The sequence below is a fragment of the Otolemur garnettii genome, unplaced genomic scaffold, assembly GCF_000181295.1.
Source record: "Otolemur garnettii isolate 467f Iridium unplaced genomic scaffold, OtoGar3 scaffold00005, whole genome shotgun sequence".
NCBI classification, from domain to species: domain Eukaryota; kingdom Metazoa; phylum Chordata; class Mammalia; order Primates; family Galagidae; genus Otolemur; species Otolemur garnettii.
This window is the reverse complement of record NW_003852400.1, coordinates 1,320,941-1,337,283: the sequence shown is the minus strand read 5'-3', so window position 1 is coordinate 1,337,283 and position 16,343 is coordinate 1,320,941. Positions and strand designations below refer to the sequence as shown.

Below are 16,343 nucleotides of genomic sequence, written 5' to 3'. Positions count from 1 at the left end.
AATAGCCTAAGAATATGGGGAGGGGGAGGGAGAGGGGAGGGGAGAATGGGTAGAGGGAGGGAGATTGGAGGGATCACTTTTGAGGGTTTATCTTACAAGGGTACAAGTGAATCTTTCTAAGAATAGAATGTGAACGTTTTAAAACAATAACTGAGAAAATGACATGAAGGCTGTGTTAACCAGTCTGATGGAAGTATTTCGGATTGTGTGCAAAAACCCTACACTGTACCTCAGAAGTGCATTAATGTACATAGTTATCATTCAATAAAAAAAAAAAAAATCTTATCCCAAACACTGACTTTGGTGCTCTATCTTATGCAGTGTAGATTTCATGATTTTTCATAATTTTACTCTTGCAAACTACCTACCCTCTTTTCTCTCATCCCCTTCTTGCTACCTCCCTAGCCCTCAAAAAGACCCAGATGGTTTAAATAAATGGACATTAAATTCAAATAGCCCCTAATACTGCATGACAGGTTTGTGTTACTATGAAATCTTCACTTTTTCATTCTATACAATACTATTTTCAATCTCCTCATTCATGTCAAAATTCTGAATGCATCCTACTTCATTGAGCACAAAGTATCAGATAACAACTTCATCTTTCATCAAATTTCATCACTGAAATTTCCATCTTACCCACACACACACAAACTCCTAACCTGAGCTCAAACCCCCTGCCTATCCTTTGATTGCATGGGATTAAAATCGAAATTTCCTCTAGTACTTTGGATCCCGACCTCACTATCCTTCTCAAGGATTTTGTTGAGCCAGGAGTGGTGGCTTGCACCTGGAATCCCAGTACTTTGAGAAGCTGAGGTGGGAGGATTACTTGAATTCTAAAGTTCAAGACCAGCATGGGCACCATAGCAAGACCCTGTCTCTACAAAAAATAAAATTTAAAAAATTTTATTAAACGTTTTTAAAAAATTAGCATTGTAGCATACACCTATAATCCTAGCTAATGAAGAAGCTGAGGCAAGACATTGCTTGAACCCAGGAGTTCGAGGATGCAGTGAGCTATGATCGTGGCACTGCTCTCCAATATGAACAGACTGAGACTCCATCTCAAAGGGAAAAAAAGAAATTAGTTTCTGAATTACCCCTTCTCTTTCTATCATCCTGCAAGTATCTTCTGGGATCTTCTATCCAAAAAAAAATAGAAACAAAACCTTCCCTCATTCAGTATTCTCCAGTTACTGCCCCATTTCTTTGTTCTACTTCATAGCAAAATTTCTTTTTTTCCATAACTTATTTTTGAGAGATAATTTCAAACTCACTGAAAAAAATACAAGAAAGATACAAAACAATTTCCCCTATACCCTTTTCTCATTTCCCCAAATGGTAACATTTTACATTTGCCTTATCCTTTTCTTTCTCTTCATATTATTCTCTTGCTTATCATTTTGATATTGTTCAAATGGTGATTTTTCTCTATATTTGTTAGATGCCATTCTATCATAAGGAAAGAGCTTTTCCTTTTCTCCCAGTTATCTGTTTAAAGATTCTGTGGTTGTAATCCATTATGGACATTATATTTATTATTCAAGTTGTCTCTGATCTGGCCATTGTGAGTCTTTTGATGCTGGGTTCTATGCTCTTTTGTCTTGCCCCATTATCCTCTAAATACTTCCTAGGATAACAGATATTCCAAGCTCATCTTATACTTTCCTTCCCCCAGTCCAGGGGTGTCCAACCTGTGGCCCATGGGCCAAATGTTGATTTTTGTGAGGACGATTTTTTCTTATTTGTGGTGTGGGGTATCATGAAAAGTATGCACAGCCCTTTTTATTTGCTAATAAGATTTCATTAGTGTTTGTATATTTAATGTGTAGCCCAAGCCAACATTTCTTCTTCCAATGTGGGGCAGAGAAAATAAAAAGGTTAGACACCCATGTGCCTGGTCCTTGATGAGCATTTTGCCCAATGAGCCTTCGATTCCTTTAAGTGGAAAATGGTATTTAGAAAATAAAATCTGGACCCTAAATGTGCTTGCTGCTACTAAGATATCCTCATTCTCCGTCTTCTCAGGAGATGAAACTTACAGTATCTTAAATTTCACCTCTTTTCCTGACTAATCAAGCTCATATAGTTGCATAGTCATTCTCTATATGCTCTCCCCCTACTTTAACTTTGTACAAGTCACTGAGCCCTATCATTGTTTGTTGGTGGGGCTCTTTATTACACATGTATCTTCTTTCCTCACTACAAAGATAAGAGCAAACACTTTGGCTATCTTTGCAGTGTATCTTCAGCACTTAAAAAAATTCCTGAAGCATAGCAGACATTCTGTAAGTTGTTAAACTTGAACAGATAGATGAATGGATAATGCCTTTGTCTTAGGGTAGCTCTTATTTCTGTAACATTTCATCTTTCATAGTCATGAAAAATAGGAATCTTTGGTGGTAGATATTTATGGATTTTCAGCATTGAAGACCAGAAGAAAAATTACCTTCCTCATATTCTTGATGAAAACAGTAAAGGTTTGCCATTGCTATTGTTAGGGAGCTTTATTCTTACAGCCCATCTTTGTGTTATACTTTTTTTTTTTTTTTGAAACAGTCTCACTATGTTACCCTCATACCCTCAGTGGAGTACCGTGGCGTCACAGCTCACAGCAACCTCAAACTCTTGGGCTTAAGTGATTCTCTTGCCTCAGTCTCCTGAGTAGCTAGGACTACAGGTGCCCACCACAAGACCCAGCTATTTTTTGGTTGCAGTTGTCATTGTTTAGCAGGCCCGGGCAGGGCTCGAAACTGCCAGCCTCAGTGTATGTAGCTGGTGTCCTACTCACTGAGCTATGGGTGCCAAGCCTGTGTTACATGTTTTGACCATAATATGTGATTATCCTATTTTTATGAATTCTAATTTCATCTATTTTTAAGATATTTGTAATCATATTGCCCCTTAGTTCTCCTCTTAAGTAACTTAAACCTTTTTACACATAAGATGTAAAAGATACATACATAGAAGTGGAGATTCTTGTACTTTGATGTTTTTATAATGTCTGTACTTTTTGACTAGGTATATCTGCTTTTCCTGTATCTTCTCACTGCCCATTCACTTTTTAAAATATTACCATTTTGATTCTTGTTTTTTTCCAAATAAATCTATAATATATGCATGCTATAAGTTTAAAACATTAGAAAATTTTGTCAAACTGGATTTTTTTATTATATTCTTACTTAAAACAATGGAATGCAGGAGGTCACTTTAATAGGCTCTTAGTTACTTAGATAGTACTTAGCCTAGTGAATTTTATTGCATCTGGTCCAACAGTTAAGTTCATGAACTCATTCTAGAAAAAGTCCTATATATGTCATTGCTAGATATCACCACAGTCACCTTTGAAGTATTCCCCTTGGTAAGCTGTGCACCAATGCTGCCTACTTCACCCTTCAAATCAATTTTGGAAATCTTTCTGGAATGGTCATTGACAGTTTTGAGAAACTAATTAGCATTTTGTAGAATATGACTGTATCAAGATTTAGCTAATGTTTATCACATTAGACTTGTGAAAAAGTGGTCACAGTGGTATCAAAATTAGTACTATTAACATGATTTAGCATTTTGATGTTGACCTTGATCACTTGGCTGAAATAGTGCTTATTTAGTTTCTGTACTTTTTCCCCTCTTCTTTCCATGCACTTTGGAAAGAAAGTACACTCTATTCCCAGAGCACACTTTTGAGAACTGGGGAAATATGCTCCATTATTTCGAGCATATTTGGAATGTTTGGAATTCCAAATTATTTGGAATTATTCTGCTCTGATTTGTCTATTTGTCCCCATTTACTTATTTACGTATTTATTTCAGTATGGCCTAATGGGTATTTATTTTATATTCTGGATTATAATTTAATACTACTTTATGTTGTTACTGAAGTTGTCCAGCTTTGGCCATTGGTAACTCTTTCACTTAGCTCCCATCCTTTTGACATATTCTCTTCATTGAGGACTTTTTTTGGTTTTCATTTTTGGAATTCTTCCTTACTTTTTGGTAGTATAGGATACTCCTGACTTATCTTGCGTGTTTCCTGACATATTCTTAGCATCAGTACTTTAAGTTATTTTTTTTTTAACTGAACTGAATTCTGTGATACTATTCGTTTCATTTTATTTTCAGTTCTGGAATAGCATGAGATATTGTAACATGACTATATTTTCATCAAAATATTTTGAGAATTAATATGTTTGCTTTGCTCCAGATATCCTGAATGTTTTGTTTTTTGATTAAAGATGCAATTGTTTTTATCTTATTTCAACCAAAATTCTCATCAGGTGACTAAAGGAACACTTTGAATTGTTCACCTGACATTTACCATTTTCAGAATATGGACTAGTTCCAAACAAGTTAATTTTTCAGTGTTTAAAGCTTACACTTTTTATTTAATTATTCCTTCTTCAGGAAACATGTTTTAAGCAACTGCCATGTGCTAGGCAGTATACTGGGTACTCAGAAAGATAAGACAAAATTCTGATTCTTGATTAGTCTGCATCTAATAAGGACATAGTTGCCTTCCAACGTGATAGGTGCTAAGGAGCTTGAAATCTAATATGATACAAGCCAGTACCTGGGGGACCAAGGACAATTTCTTGCCATTCTGAAAAATAATATTAGCCAGATGAAACTGGAAATAATAAGTGAGGCAGGGAGATTAAAGGAGTTAACAAGATGTTATAACAAAATGAGCAGCACATAACAAAGATAACACACTTTTGAAGTACTACAAAGAGCTCCAGGCAACTGGAGCATACAGTAAGGCAGAGTAGAGAGAAGTGAGTAGTCAATCTAGAATCCATCCTGAAAAGCCTCCTATGCCATGTTTATATGCTGACATTTCGGGGCACTGTGGGAGGGGTTTTAGGCATAAGAGCAATCGCTTGGACAGCATGTGCACAGTTAGTCTGGCAAGCAGGTGAAGAATCCATTTCAATAATCTGAGCTGGAGATGAGGATGGTGGTCACAGAGGTGGAGCAGAAGGTTAGTTTGGAGAGATATAAAGAAAGTAGAAACAAACATTATCAACAGATGGATGTGAGGTTAAGAGGGAGTAGGTGATGGCTGAAGTGATGACTAAACTACAAACCTTACCTATGAGAACCCTAAATATAGCCATGTACAAAAATACAAAATATACCAAATGTAAACTGTAATGTAATTCAAGTCAAAATTTGCATGCCTTATTGAACAGAAGTTTATGTGTCTACTTTCCAAGTATCCTGGAAGCATTACTATAGCTTAATAGTCCAGTAATTGATCACTGGCAAAGGAATAGTACATGTGAGGATTAAGTACGAAATAGGTCCGGTATATCACACTCTTGAGTTCTCAACAACAGAATAAACTGAAAAGAAACTGATACTAACTATTGGGAAATTTTTCAAATAAAACATCTTTTTCTCTGGCTCAAAACTTACAGCTACTGTACAATAACAGTGCAACCTCAGCTGTCATGCCAATGCCTCTCAAAGTTTCTCTTCCATTTCCCAGCAGAGTTTAGCTGGTGGTGTCTGCTATCTCCGGTAGAAATCATAGTGATATAATATATTTGCACATTGGCTTGGCACCTGTGGTTCAAGCAGCTAAGGCACCAGCCACATAACACCAGAGCTGGTGGGTTCAAATCCAGCCCAGGCCTGCCAAACAACAATGATGGCTGCAACTAAAAAATAACTGGGCATTGTGTCAGGCACCTGTAGTCTCAGCTAGCTACTTGGGAGGCAGGGCAAGAGAATCGCTTGAGCCCAAGAGTTAGAGGTTGCTGTGAGCTGTGATGCCCCAGCACTCTACACAATGCGACAGTTTGAGGCTCTGTCTCAAAAGGAATAATAATAATAATACATTGGCATAGTGCATTAATCTCACCAGCTCCTCTTATTGTGCAAATAGCTCTATAAATATAAGTTTGGCACTTGGAAATACAATAAATATTTTAGCCTTCTGATGTGTCATTTTACATAAACATTTTACACAAATGTTTACCTTACAGTGTGTCATTATAACATTAATTGGCATTACTTTCTGTATTAATAAATTGTGCATGTGCCTTTAAAAGTTCCTAGTGGATCATAACCTAGGGCGTAGCCTAGTCTATAACTGAATGTGGCCAGTATTCTCATGAATATCTCAGCAATTTCCATAAAGCCACTGGCAAGTATAGCAACCTATTTTTGCAGATAAGAAAATTGAAGTAGCAACTTAGTTATATCACCTAAAAGCCTCTTTGCCCGTTAATGTTTTCCCTATATATATTTTGTTTCCAAAATAATATGGTCAAAATAAAACAACCATATTCACATGTCAGATAACAAGTTTATATAATCTCCTAGTTACAGATGTATTTCCAGAAGGAGATGGAAAGCATCCAAAACTCAATATTGTAATTTTTATAAAATGGAAGAAATAGAACTGGGAAACAGTCCAAGAGGCTTCTAGACAACAACAGCCTCCCCTAGTTAGAGTGAATTCATAAGATAGTAATCATTAGGTTTATTAATATCCCCTAAAATGCAAAATAAAATAAGAAACACAGTTTATACCTTGGCTTGATAAGTGGCAGAAAAACAATGTTTGCCAGCATTTTTTTGTTATAGCCTCATCCCAGTAATAACCAGAAGAAACTCCTAGATAGGCTGTACAAGTGATTTTCTAGCTACTTTTAACAAGAAACTAATGAGTTGATATCTGTGATGTACTAAATTTTTTAAATAGTTTATGCACCCCAGAAATGTAAGCATAAATCATTCCTTAACATTAAGATCAACTCCTATTCAATACAAGCTCCAAACCAGCTGTCTTCTTACCTCCAGGCTGCTATCATAAAGTACCATGCACTGAATAGCTTATAAACAACATAAAAAAAAATTTGTTTCTCAGCTCAGCACCTGTGGCTCAAGTGCCTAAGGCGCCAGGCACATACACCTGAGCTAGTGGGTTCCAATCCAGCTCAGGCCCGCCAAGCAACAATGACAGCTGCAACCAAAATATAGCCAGGCATTGTGACGGGCGCCTATAGTCCCAGCTACTTGGGAGGCAGAGGCAGGAGAATCACTTGAGCCAGGAGTTGGAAGTTGCTGTGAGCTGTGATTCCACGGCATTCTACCCAGGATGACAGCTTGAGGCTCTGTCTCAAAATAAATAAATAAATAAAAATAAATTTATTTTTCACAGTTCTTTAGGCTGGGAAGTCTGAGGGCAAGGCACAAGCAAATTGTCTAGTGAGGGTCCATTGCCTCTTTCACAGAGGAAACCATCTCATGTGTTCTTACATGATAAATGGGGAAAGGCAGCTCTCTGGGGCCTCTTTTATTAGGGTTCTCCTCCCATCTATGAGGGCAGAGCCCTCATAACCTAATCACCTCCCATCCCTGCCTCCTTATACATCACATTGGTTATTAGATTTCAGTATATGAATGGGAGGTCACAGCATTTATACTATACTGCCAGCATTCTTAAAACCACCATTGTAGGCCAATCAGGCCTTATTAGGTTGTAGAGTCTACTTTACTTTTTATTATTACATATATCAGAAACCCTGGCTCTTGAACATTTTCAGTAAGTCCTGAAGATAACACCAATTATGCTTCATATTTTCAATTAGTCTCTAGGAAATGCTTTGTAGATTGAAAACTAATATATAACTCTTTATATAGGGGTTATAGTTTTACTGAAATCTAATCATCATCAAAAATGTCTTCCATGTCTGACTCATACCTTTACCAAATGACATCACATTAAATTTGTCAAGTTCAGTTTTTAATACTTAATTTGGAATGACGGGTCTATAGAAGGAACATGGAGGAAATTATAGAGCTGTGCCATCCAGTGTGGTTAGCTACTAGCTACATGTGGCTATTCAAACTGAAATCTAATTAAAGTTAAATAAAATTTAAAATTTAGTTCCTCACCTGTACTGACCACATTTAAAGTGCTCAAGAGCTGGCGCAGTGCCTATAGCTCAGCAGCTAAGGCACCAGCCACATACACCAGAGCTCGTGGGTTCAAACCCAGCCCAGGCCTGCCAAACAACAATGACAACTCCAACCAAAATAAAATAGCTGGGTGTTGTGGTGGGCACCTGTAGTCCCAGCTACTTGGGAGGCTGAAGCAGAAGAATTGTTTAAGCCCAAGAGTTTGAGGTTGCTGTGAGCTGTGACGCTACGGCACTCTGCTGAGGGCAACATAGTAAGACTCTGTCACAAAAAATAAAATGAAATTAAAATAAAGTACTCAAAAGCCATATGTAGGCAGTGACTGCCACATTGACAGCATAGGTGTAGAACAATACAAAGTTTAACAACACAGCCTGAAAAGTACTGATACAAAATGTACTTTAGTTAATAATGGCTTATTTATTTTAAAAATGCCCATATAATGGTTTCTTAAGAGGAAATATTGTTAGATAGAACCTATAATTTTGTAATGCCAAAGAAGTAACTTTTAAATTTATAAATCCCACTTCTTCCCTAAACTCCTACCCTAAAAGATTTACAAATACAGAATTTCTAAAAGTTACATATGCAGAATTATAAGTAGATCCAGTTTAGGATTCACAGATTTTAGAAAAATAATTTCTGAAAGCACTAAGAGAAAATTTTCAAGTATAATGACTAATTTTTCTAACTTATTTTGTACTACTCTTTCCTTCTACATATTTGGCTAATTACTATCTTTTCAACAATGTGTTGTCATAAATATTTTCTTCTTTTTAAAATTAAATCTAAGGGCTCGGCACCTGTGGCTCAAGTAGCTAAGGTGCCAGCCACATACACCTAAGGTGGCGGGTTTGAATCCAGCCTGGGCCCACCAAACAACAATAATGGCTGCAACCAAAAAATAGCCGGGCTTGTGGCGGGCACCTGTGGTCCCAGCTACTTGGGAGGCTTGAGCCTGGGAGTTGGAGGTTGCTGTGAGCTGTGATGCCACGGCACTCTACCCAGGGGGATAGCTTGAGGCTCTGTCTCAAAAAAAAAAATTAAATCTAAGGACATGAATCTGATGACTTATGACTGTATCCTTGCTAGACAAAGGCCAATGTATAGTCATTGTGTGTGTCATCATCTTAAGGGGCAGAATGTTTGCACAGTCTAAATTGTCTTCATATATATTGCTTCTTTGGTTACAGGGGTAAAATAGTAACTAAAAAATAAAACAGGGGTGTTGGATGTGATGAGCCTCTGGATACCCTGAGAAGCATTCAACATCACTTATATTTTATATGTATGTGTGGTGCATGACCTGAATTTAATCATGAGGGAAACATCAGTCAAAAACAAAATGAAGAACATTTTATTTTAAAAGTGACCTAATTCTTAAAAATGTCAATTTCATGAAAGATGGGGAGAAGAAGGCTACAGGAATGGTAGGGAACTATTCCAGATTAAAAGACACTAAGAAGACATGACAACTAAATGCAAATATGTGATCCAGGTCTGTATCCTGGACTAGAATTGGAAAAAAAAGTGCTAAAAACAATGTAATTGGGACAGTTCCCCAAATTGGAGTATGAATGGTTAGATTAAGTATACTGTAGTTATGTTAGAGAATATTTTGCTCTTGGGAATTACATACACAATGATTTGTTAAAGAGTAAAGGGGTACTATGTCTTTAACTTACTCTCAGAAGATTTAAGAAAATAATCGTGTGTGAAGAGAGAATAAGATAACAAATGTAGCATCACATTAACAGTTCATTTGGGTAAACTACACCCAAATTAAGTCTTGCAGCTTTTCCATAAATTTGAAATTATTTCAAAATAAAAATTAAACTCAATTCAATATTTTCTAGCCCTTTTGAAGGCACAGAATGATGTGTTAACAATGAAGATGCAATCAGAGAGACTTTCCAAAGAATATGATCGACTCCTGAGAGAACATTCAGAGCTTCAGGTGGGTGACATGCGCTTTATGGGCCTAAATTTCTTGCAGTAGTAATTACCTAAGTAAATGATTTGGGTTATTTGCCCTTCCCTAATCAAGAAGATGTCCTTCAATCCTGGCTTTGTTAAATGGTTCAAAAAGCCAGATTTTTACATGGAAGATAAGATTAAGACATTGCAGGAAAATACAAGGTCATCATAATACGGTAAAATTTCCACAGTTGACCACCTCCTTAAGTTGACCTAATTTTCATAGAGGGCACATGTACCATATGTACTTTTCAGTACAGGAAGCCTAGTTCCTTATGTCCACCTCTTTATACTGACCATTTTTAACAGTCCCTTAGGTGGTCAACTTACAGAGGTTTTTCTGTATCAGGAATTGCCCATATGCTAACTTAATAGCATTCCAGATTTGGTGAAGGCTTAAGCAAAAAAATTGAACCACAAAACCAACAGCATTGAAAAAGAGACTAGTTCTAGAAAAATTGGGTTTTGCTGTTTAAATGTTTGCCATATTCATGCCAAAATGAGGCCAAAAATTTAAGTTTCAAGTTACACTACTACACCTGTCACAGTGTTTTATAAATCTTAGGACAAATACTATAGCATTCAAATATATGATTTACCTCCAAAAGTTTGATTTGTAAGATGTAAATGAAAAAATAATCTTTATTGTTAAAACCACAGAGTCAGATCTGGACCTTAGTTTTTCTTTCTCCTCTTCTCTGGTTCAGCAAGAGTTGGTTCCAAACATTCATCCATGTTGGGCCTGTCTTCTCTCGTCTTTTCTCCTGCCAGCCGCTAACCTGAATTGGTTTCTCAGCCCCACTTCTATCAGTGTGGAATTGGGGGAGACAATTCCAGAGGCAGCCTTGCACTCCCTCCCAGGTCCTCCTAAGACAAGCAGGTTGGGCTTGGTCCTCATAATTTGGCACCCTTGTGGCTTTCAGTCGGGACTTTTTAACCAATGACAGCTCTTTATCTGTCTGTTTGTACTCACTTCCCTACATGTTAATGGTCATTGTATCTCCAGGGGCTAGCATTATGCCTGGCATGAGACAAGCAGGCACTATACTTACAGATGTTAGAGTCAGACATATCTAGAATACCTATACCTGGACTCAAGCTAGCTATTTGATATTAATCAGCTTATGTCATCCCTCTGTCTGAACAATAAAAATGCCCGACTCACTGGATTGTTGGGATAACTAAATATGTGAGGTGCCTAGCACTATGCCTGCCAGACTAATAGTAAACAGTCAAGAACTGACAGCTATTATCATCATCATCATCAGTATTACTACTCCCTTTGTAGAAGTTTTGCTAAAAGAATGACTTAAGGTCAACCAGCCACTCCAGCCTTGATGTAGAGCCAGTCAGGAAGCAATCCAGAGCAATTCTGTAATCTGGTAATCCCAGTAGGTCTGTGCCTTCTAATTAACAGTCTGTTAGACAATAGGAGGAAGAAGAGCAGCCCAGAGCAGAGTGGATACCCTGTGTGCTACAGTCCCAGGACACTGATGGTTCAATTCACATGGTTCTGGAGTAGGTAGATTTTTCAAAACCACCCTTTCCCCATGTCCAAAATAAAGGGATCCTGAAATTACTGACCCCTTCAGGGCACTATGAGAATTACTGCATGGCATCTTTCAGGATTCACCATGGGATGTGAGAAGTCACCTCAGAAGCTTCTTGTCCAGAAACATTTCCCCCTTCTTCATGAGGTCAGGGTTTATTCAGTTGGTATAAATATCTACACCAAGACACTTTGCCATGGTGTCAGAAATGTTTAGATCCTTGAATATAAAAAGGAAAACTGGAAATATATCCTCAATTTCTTATAGCCAGTGTCCATTGCTAAATGTCTCCCTTGCAGTAGCAGCTAATGGTTCTCCTAATCCTGAAACTTGTGTTTAACAGTGAAATTCCATCAACCATTTCTTTCCTTAAAAAAACCACCTTCAGCTTCCAGTGTCTACATTCTTGGCAAAGGATATAGAAAGCTTTCATGAGCAATTCCTTTCCAAGACAATAGTTGTTATACTTGTTTCTTTGGAAAAGAACATGTTTACTAGTCATGACAATGCAATAAGTTAAAGTATTTTAATATCCCTATTTTGTAGATAAGGAAACTGAGACCCAGAGTGATTACATAATTACCTGAAGTCACTGAACTAGAAGGTGATAGCAGTCAAAGTCAGGAAGTCTTTCTCCAGAACTTCATCATAAACCCACTATGTTCTTCAGCCTGTGCTGGTCATTGGACTGTGTGTTCTTGGATCCATTCTGCTCCCACTGTTGCTCAACTGTGTATCACAGGGAGGTTCATTTCCCAGGCTGCCTTGCTCTGTGACTTCTAGGCAGGTTTAGCCAATGGTAGGCCTTTGTAGAAGACTGAAGGCAGGAGGAAGAGGAAAGCCAGGGATTTATCCTACTCTCTCTACTTTAGGTGCCTTCTCCTTCACTGCCCCGGTTCCTTCTCTCTATGGTCCCCAATTCCCACCAGGCAGCTTCTACCTATCGCCATCACTCTGGGAACCACATGTTCCCTCATCCCTCTAGCCCAGTGATTTTTAACTGGTGTGCTACGGCACACTTGTGTGCTGTGAGAAGATCTTACATGTGCCAGGAAAATTTTAACGATCATTAATTAAATTATTTTCAAAAGAAGTTCAAAGTAAGCACAGTAAGCACATTCTTTATTTCAATCTTTTTCTTTTTTGATCAACATAAAAGTATGCCGCAGAAGTTTTAACTATAGGTTCAAGTGTGCTGTGAGATATAGGATGAAAAGCACTGCGCTAGTTCAAGGAGTGCTGATGATTTTCTCCTGTTGCTAATCCCAGAGGTGCTTTACCCCACCCTGTTTGCTGTGGCTACACTCTCATCACTATAAAGCCAATTCCGTGTAATAAATATCTCTGTTTGAAGAGGGAAAACAATCTCAGCTCCATAGTTTACCAGTTCTGTAACCCTCAGGTGAGTCATTTGACAACCATGCACTTCAGCTACTTTTGCTCAAAGGAGAGTTATAGGCATTAAACCTGATCCTGTGTCAGAAAGCACTTTAAGTATTTTTAATCAAGAAAAGCTCTACAGCCATAAAATGCTTTTATGTCTCGATTGGTTACGTTTTTCCCCATTCACCTACCTACCTCCCACCTCACTGTCCAGTATGAGAACCACCTATGTGTTTCTGACATAAAGGCCGGGCACAGTGGCTCATGCCTGTAATCCTAGCACTCTGGGAGGCCGAGGCAGGTGGATTGCTTGAGCTCAGGCATTTAAGACCAGCCTAAGCAAGAATGAGACCCCATCTCTAAAAACAGTAAGGCATTGTGGTGGGCACCTATAGTTCCAGTTACTCAAGAGGCTGAGGCAAGAGGATTGCTTGAGGTTGCTATGAGCTATGATGCCATGGCACTCCACCCAGGGTGACAAATTGAGACTCTGTTTCAAAAAAAAAAAAAAAGTAAAAAAAAAAAAAAGTTTCTGAGATTTAGTTGTCATTAAATAAATAAAAACGCCTTTCTTAAAAGTAACTCTTGAACTTTAATGGTCACCACTCTGCTTGGAAAGCAAAAGAACATCTATAGTAAAAAGCTGTATCCTAAAGTTCTTTTGGAAACATATTAGCCTTCTCAGTCTTACATAGTTAACATTCTTCCAGTAAAACAATCATAAAATAAAGGACTATTAAAATATTAAGGAAACAAAAGTCAAAGGAGGAAAAGCTGGTTTCTTTACTGTAAACAGATCCCGCTTTGCATCTATTAAATCCATTTGGATTTCCCCATCTGGTCCCCTCCCTATTATAAGCACTAAATAAATATTATAAAACAGTTCCTTCAAAACATCGAAACGTGTAGTCTTTGCCTTTCCTTATTTGTACTGGCTCTCTTCTTAAAAATATATAAATAAATAAAAATCAGAACTTCCTAGGGCTTATTGGAAAGCACAAACTCATCAGCACCTTCCAGTTTTTTAATTTCATTTTGGAAAACTCTTAAGTGACTTGTCTATAAGAACAGCTTCATTCATGCTTTCGTTTTTATCAGAAGGTGTCAGATATTTATAAATTTGTGGAAGTAACATGTTATCACTTGGTATACCTCCTGTAATCTTGTCTTCTTATTTGGTTGCTTAATGTTATGAAAGTTGCTTCTGAAATCATCAATGCTCAGCATCAACAAGAGCTGGGTGAACTTCCCATACAAACAGTAACATTGTGCAACTTCATTGTATGGGACTTTTTTCTTAATGTAGGCATTTACTGGATTTGTAGTACAAGTAATCTCTTAAAGTTAATTTCTGTTCCATTTTCCTTCAGTTTTTAATGATGAGTTAAATCCTCTTTGTAACATGATCAGCAGAATGTAATTTGAGAAGTCAGATCTATTGGCAAATAAATATCTGTAGGACAGAGAAAAAAAAGTAAGCCACCAACTGAGTTTTTTTCTTCTTTCTCTGCCAGAAATTTTAATTGGATTTGCTGTGAAGGAATTTTAGAAATTATGTTTTCCTGGTGTAATTTTTGAAACAAAAGCAAAATAAGACAGGAAAAGAATGAACTTATCAAGTGTTATTTTTCCCATCTAAATAAAAACCACAAATTTTATAGATTTTAAAATTTGAGACTTTCTCATTCCCTTTTTCTAATCTGATCATTCTAATTATACCCAGAAGAGAAAATGTTTATTAAAAGACCTTGTCATATCTATGAGTCTATTTCTCACTCTTTGCTATACTACCTAAGTCACATTTTTTTTTACAGGGTCGTTCAGGAAAGGGCAATAAGAAAGACCTGTGAACTTTATGAAAGAAGATTATGATACATCGTGTCAAGATGATAAATTTGTTATCATGTTAGCCTCTAGAAAATTTAAAATTCAGTTCATAAAAATGTACTGACAGTAATTATGGCACACATAAGTTATATCATAATGGCATTATCAAAATATTTGATGATGTTTTAGTTATATTGTAAAATCTATACTCTAGCTCTTAAGAAAAGTATAAATATGTTAAATACCATACTTACATATGGGCAGAAAAAATTCATTAGCTGGTTACTTCCAAAATTAGATTTTTTAAGTTGCATGAGACTATTAATAGCCTTGAATGCTTTGATGAGTTTTCACTAATAGAATAAGCTATTTAATCAGATGATGATGTGTTTAAAAATAGTGTTCAGTATCAGCAAATTTGTACACAGAGTAAATAAGGATAACCAATCATAATTTTTGCAGTTTTTGGCCGGGGCCAGGTTTGAACCCACCACCTCCCGTATATGGGGCCGGCACCCTACTCCTTTGAGCCACAGGTGCTGCCCAATCATAATTAGCCACTGTATTGATAAGAAAGAGTCAGAAATAACAGTGACCTTAGATTTTCCTTAAGCCTGATGATACTAATGGTTTACTCTAACAAGACAGCTATATTGATAATTATATTTTTGTTACTATGCTTCTGCACCTGTTGGACTGGGTTTTGGTGATATTGATGTTAATAATTAGTAAGCATTCTACCTTTTCAAGTTTATCTAGTAATGGAGTTTACCTCTATTTGCATAACTGCCATAGCACTGAACTGAGTTTATTTTACAATGATGTGGAGTTCTTTACTTGAAAAGTTAATGTGTAATATATCCAAAAAACAGTGTTTCCTATGATTGTAAGAGTTACTGATCATACAAATATTACCTCAAATATACCTACACTTGTGTCACACAGTTTTCCTGAGATGTTTCTATATTCTGAAAGCTAAATACATGTATTAAACACTATTTTTCCATTCAAAAATTCATTTAAATTTTCCTTTAGAAGATGATCCTGATTATAATATTGATAAGATTTATTTTGTTTCAGTGTTTAGACATGAAAATTATCTTCCTTGTCTTATAAAGACCTAAGTATAAAAGAAAATGGATATAAAGTAATTCCTGGAGTTTTTGCTCCTCTGGTCTTTGTTTCATCCTTTGTTGTTTATTATAATTTTAGTACTAACTTTATGCATATTTAATTTTTCATCATAAAGTGTAGAAATGAGCAAGTACATAAAAATTTTATTTCAGATAAAAGTCAGGAGTTACTGCTAGAAAACAGACATGTAGGAGACATTTAACAAGGGTAAGAAATGGGAGTCAGACCATATGGGCTGACAAGACCATAAATAACAAGAAAAGGGAGTGCTGAAATAGAACTAAACAAACGATAGCTCAAAGCATAGACTTAGAAATATCAAAGTAAGAGCTACGAAGATGAAGCATAGATATTGAAAATTTGGTCTAATGTCAGAATAACATACAGGAAGGCAGAAAATGCACAGCCTTAAAATTGGGAAACTAGGCCAGATATGGTGGCTCATGCCTATAATCCTAGCACTCTGGGAGGTTGAGGCAGGAGGATTGCTTGAGGTCAGGAGTTCGAGATCAACCTGAGGAAAAGCACGACCCTGTC

At 36.8% G+C, this 16,343-nt stretch overlaps 1 protein-coding gene across 1 annotated transcript in view; it reads left to right on the top strand.

Annotated features, from left to right (window-relative positions):
* BCAP29 (B cell receptor associated protein 29) overlaps positions 1 to 15,751 on the top strand; it is a 54,223-nt gene extending 38,472 nt beyond the window's left edge. The window contains exons 6-7 of the mRNA XM_003782589.3: positions 9,792 to 9,892; positions 14,660 to 15,751. Of these exons, the coding sequence (XP_003782637.1) occupies positions 9,792 to 9,892; positions 14,660 to 14,695 (137 nt within the window). The 3' untranslated portion in view covers positions 14,696 to 15,751. The remainder of the gene's footprint in view (positions 1 to 9,791; positions 9,893 to 14,659) is intronic.
* Positions 15,752 to 16,343: the final 592 nt, after the last annotated feature.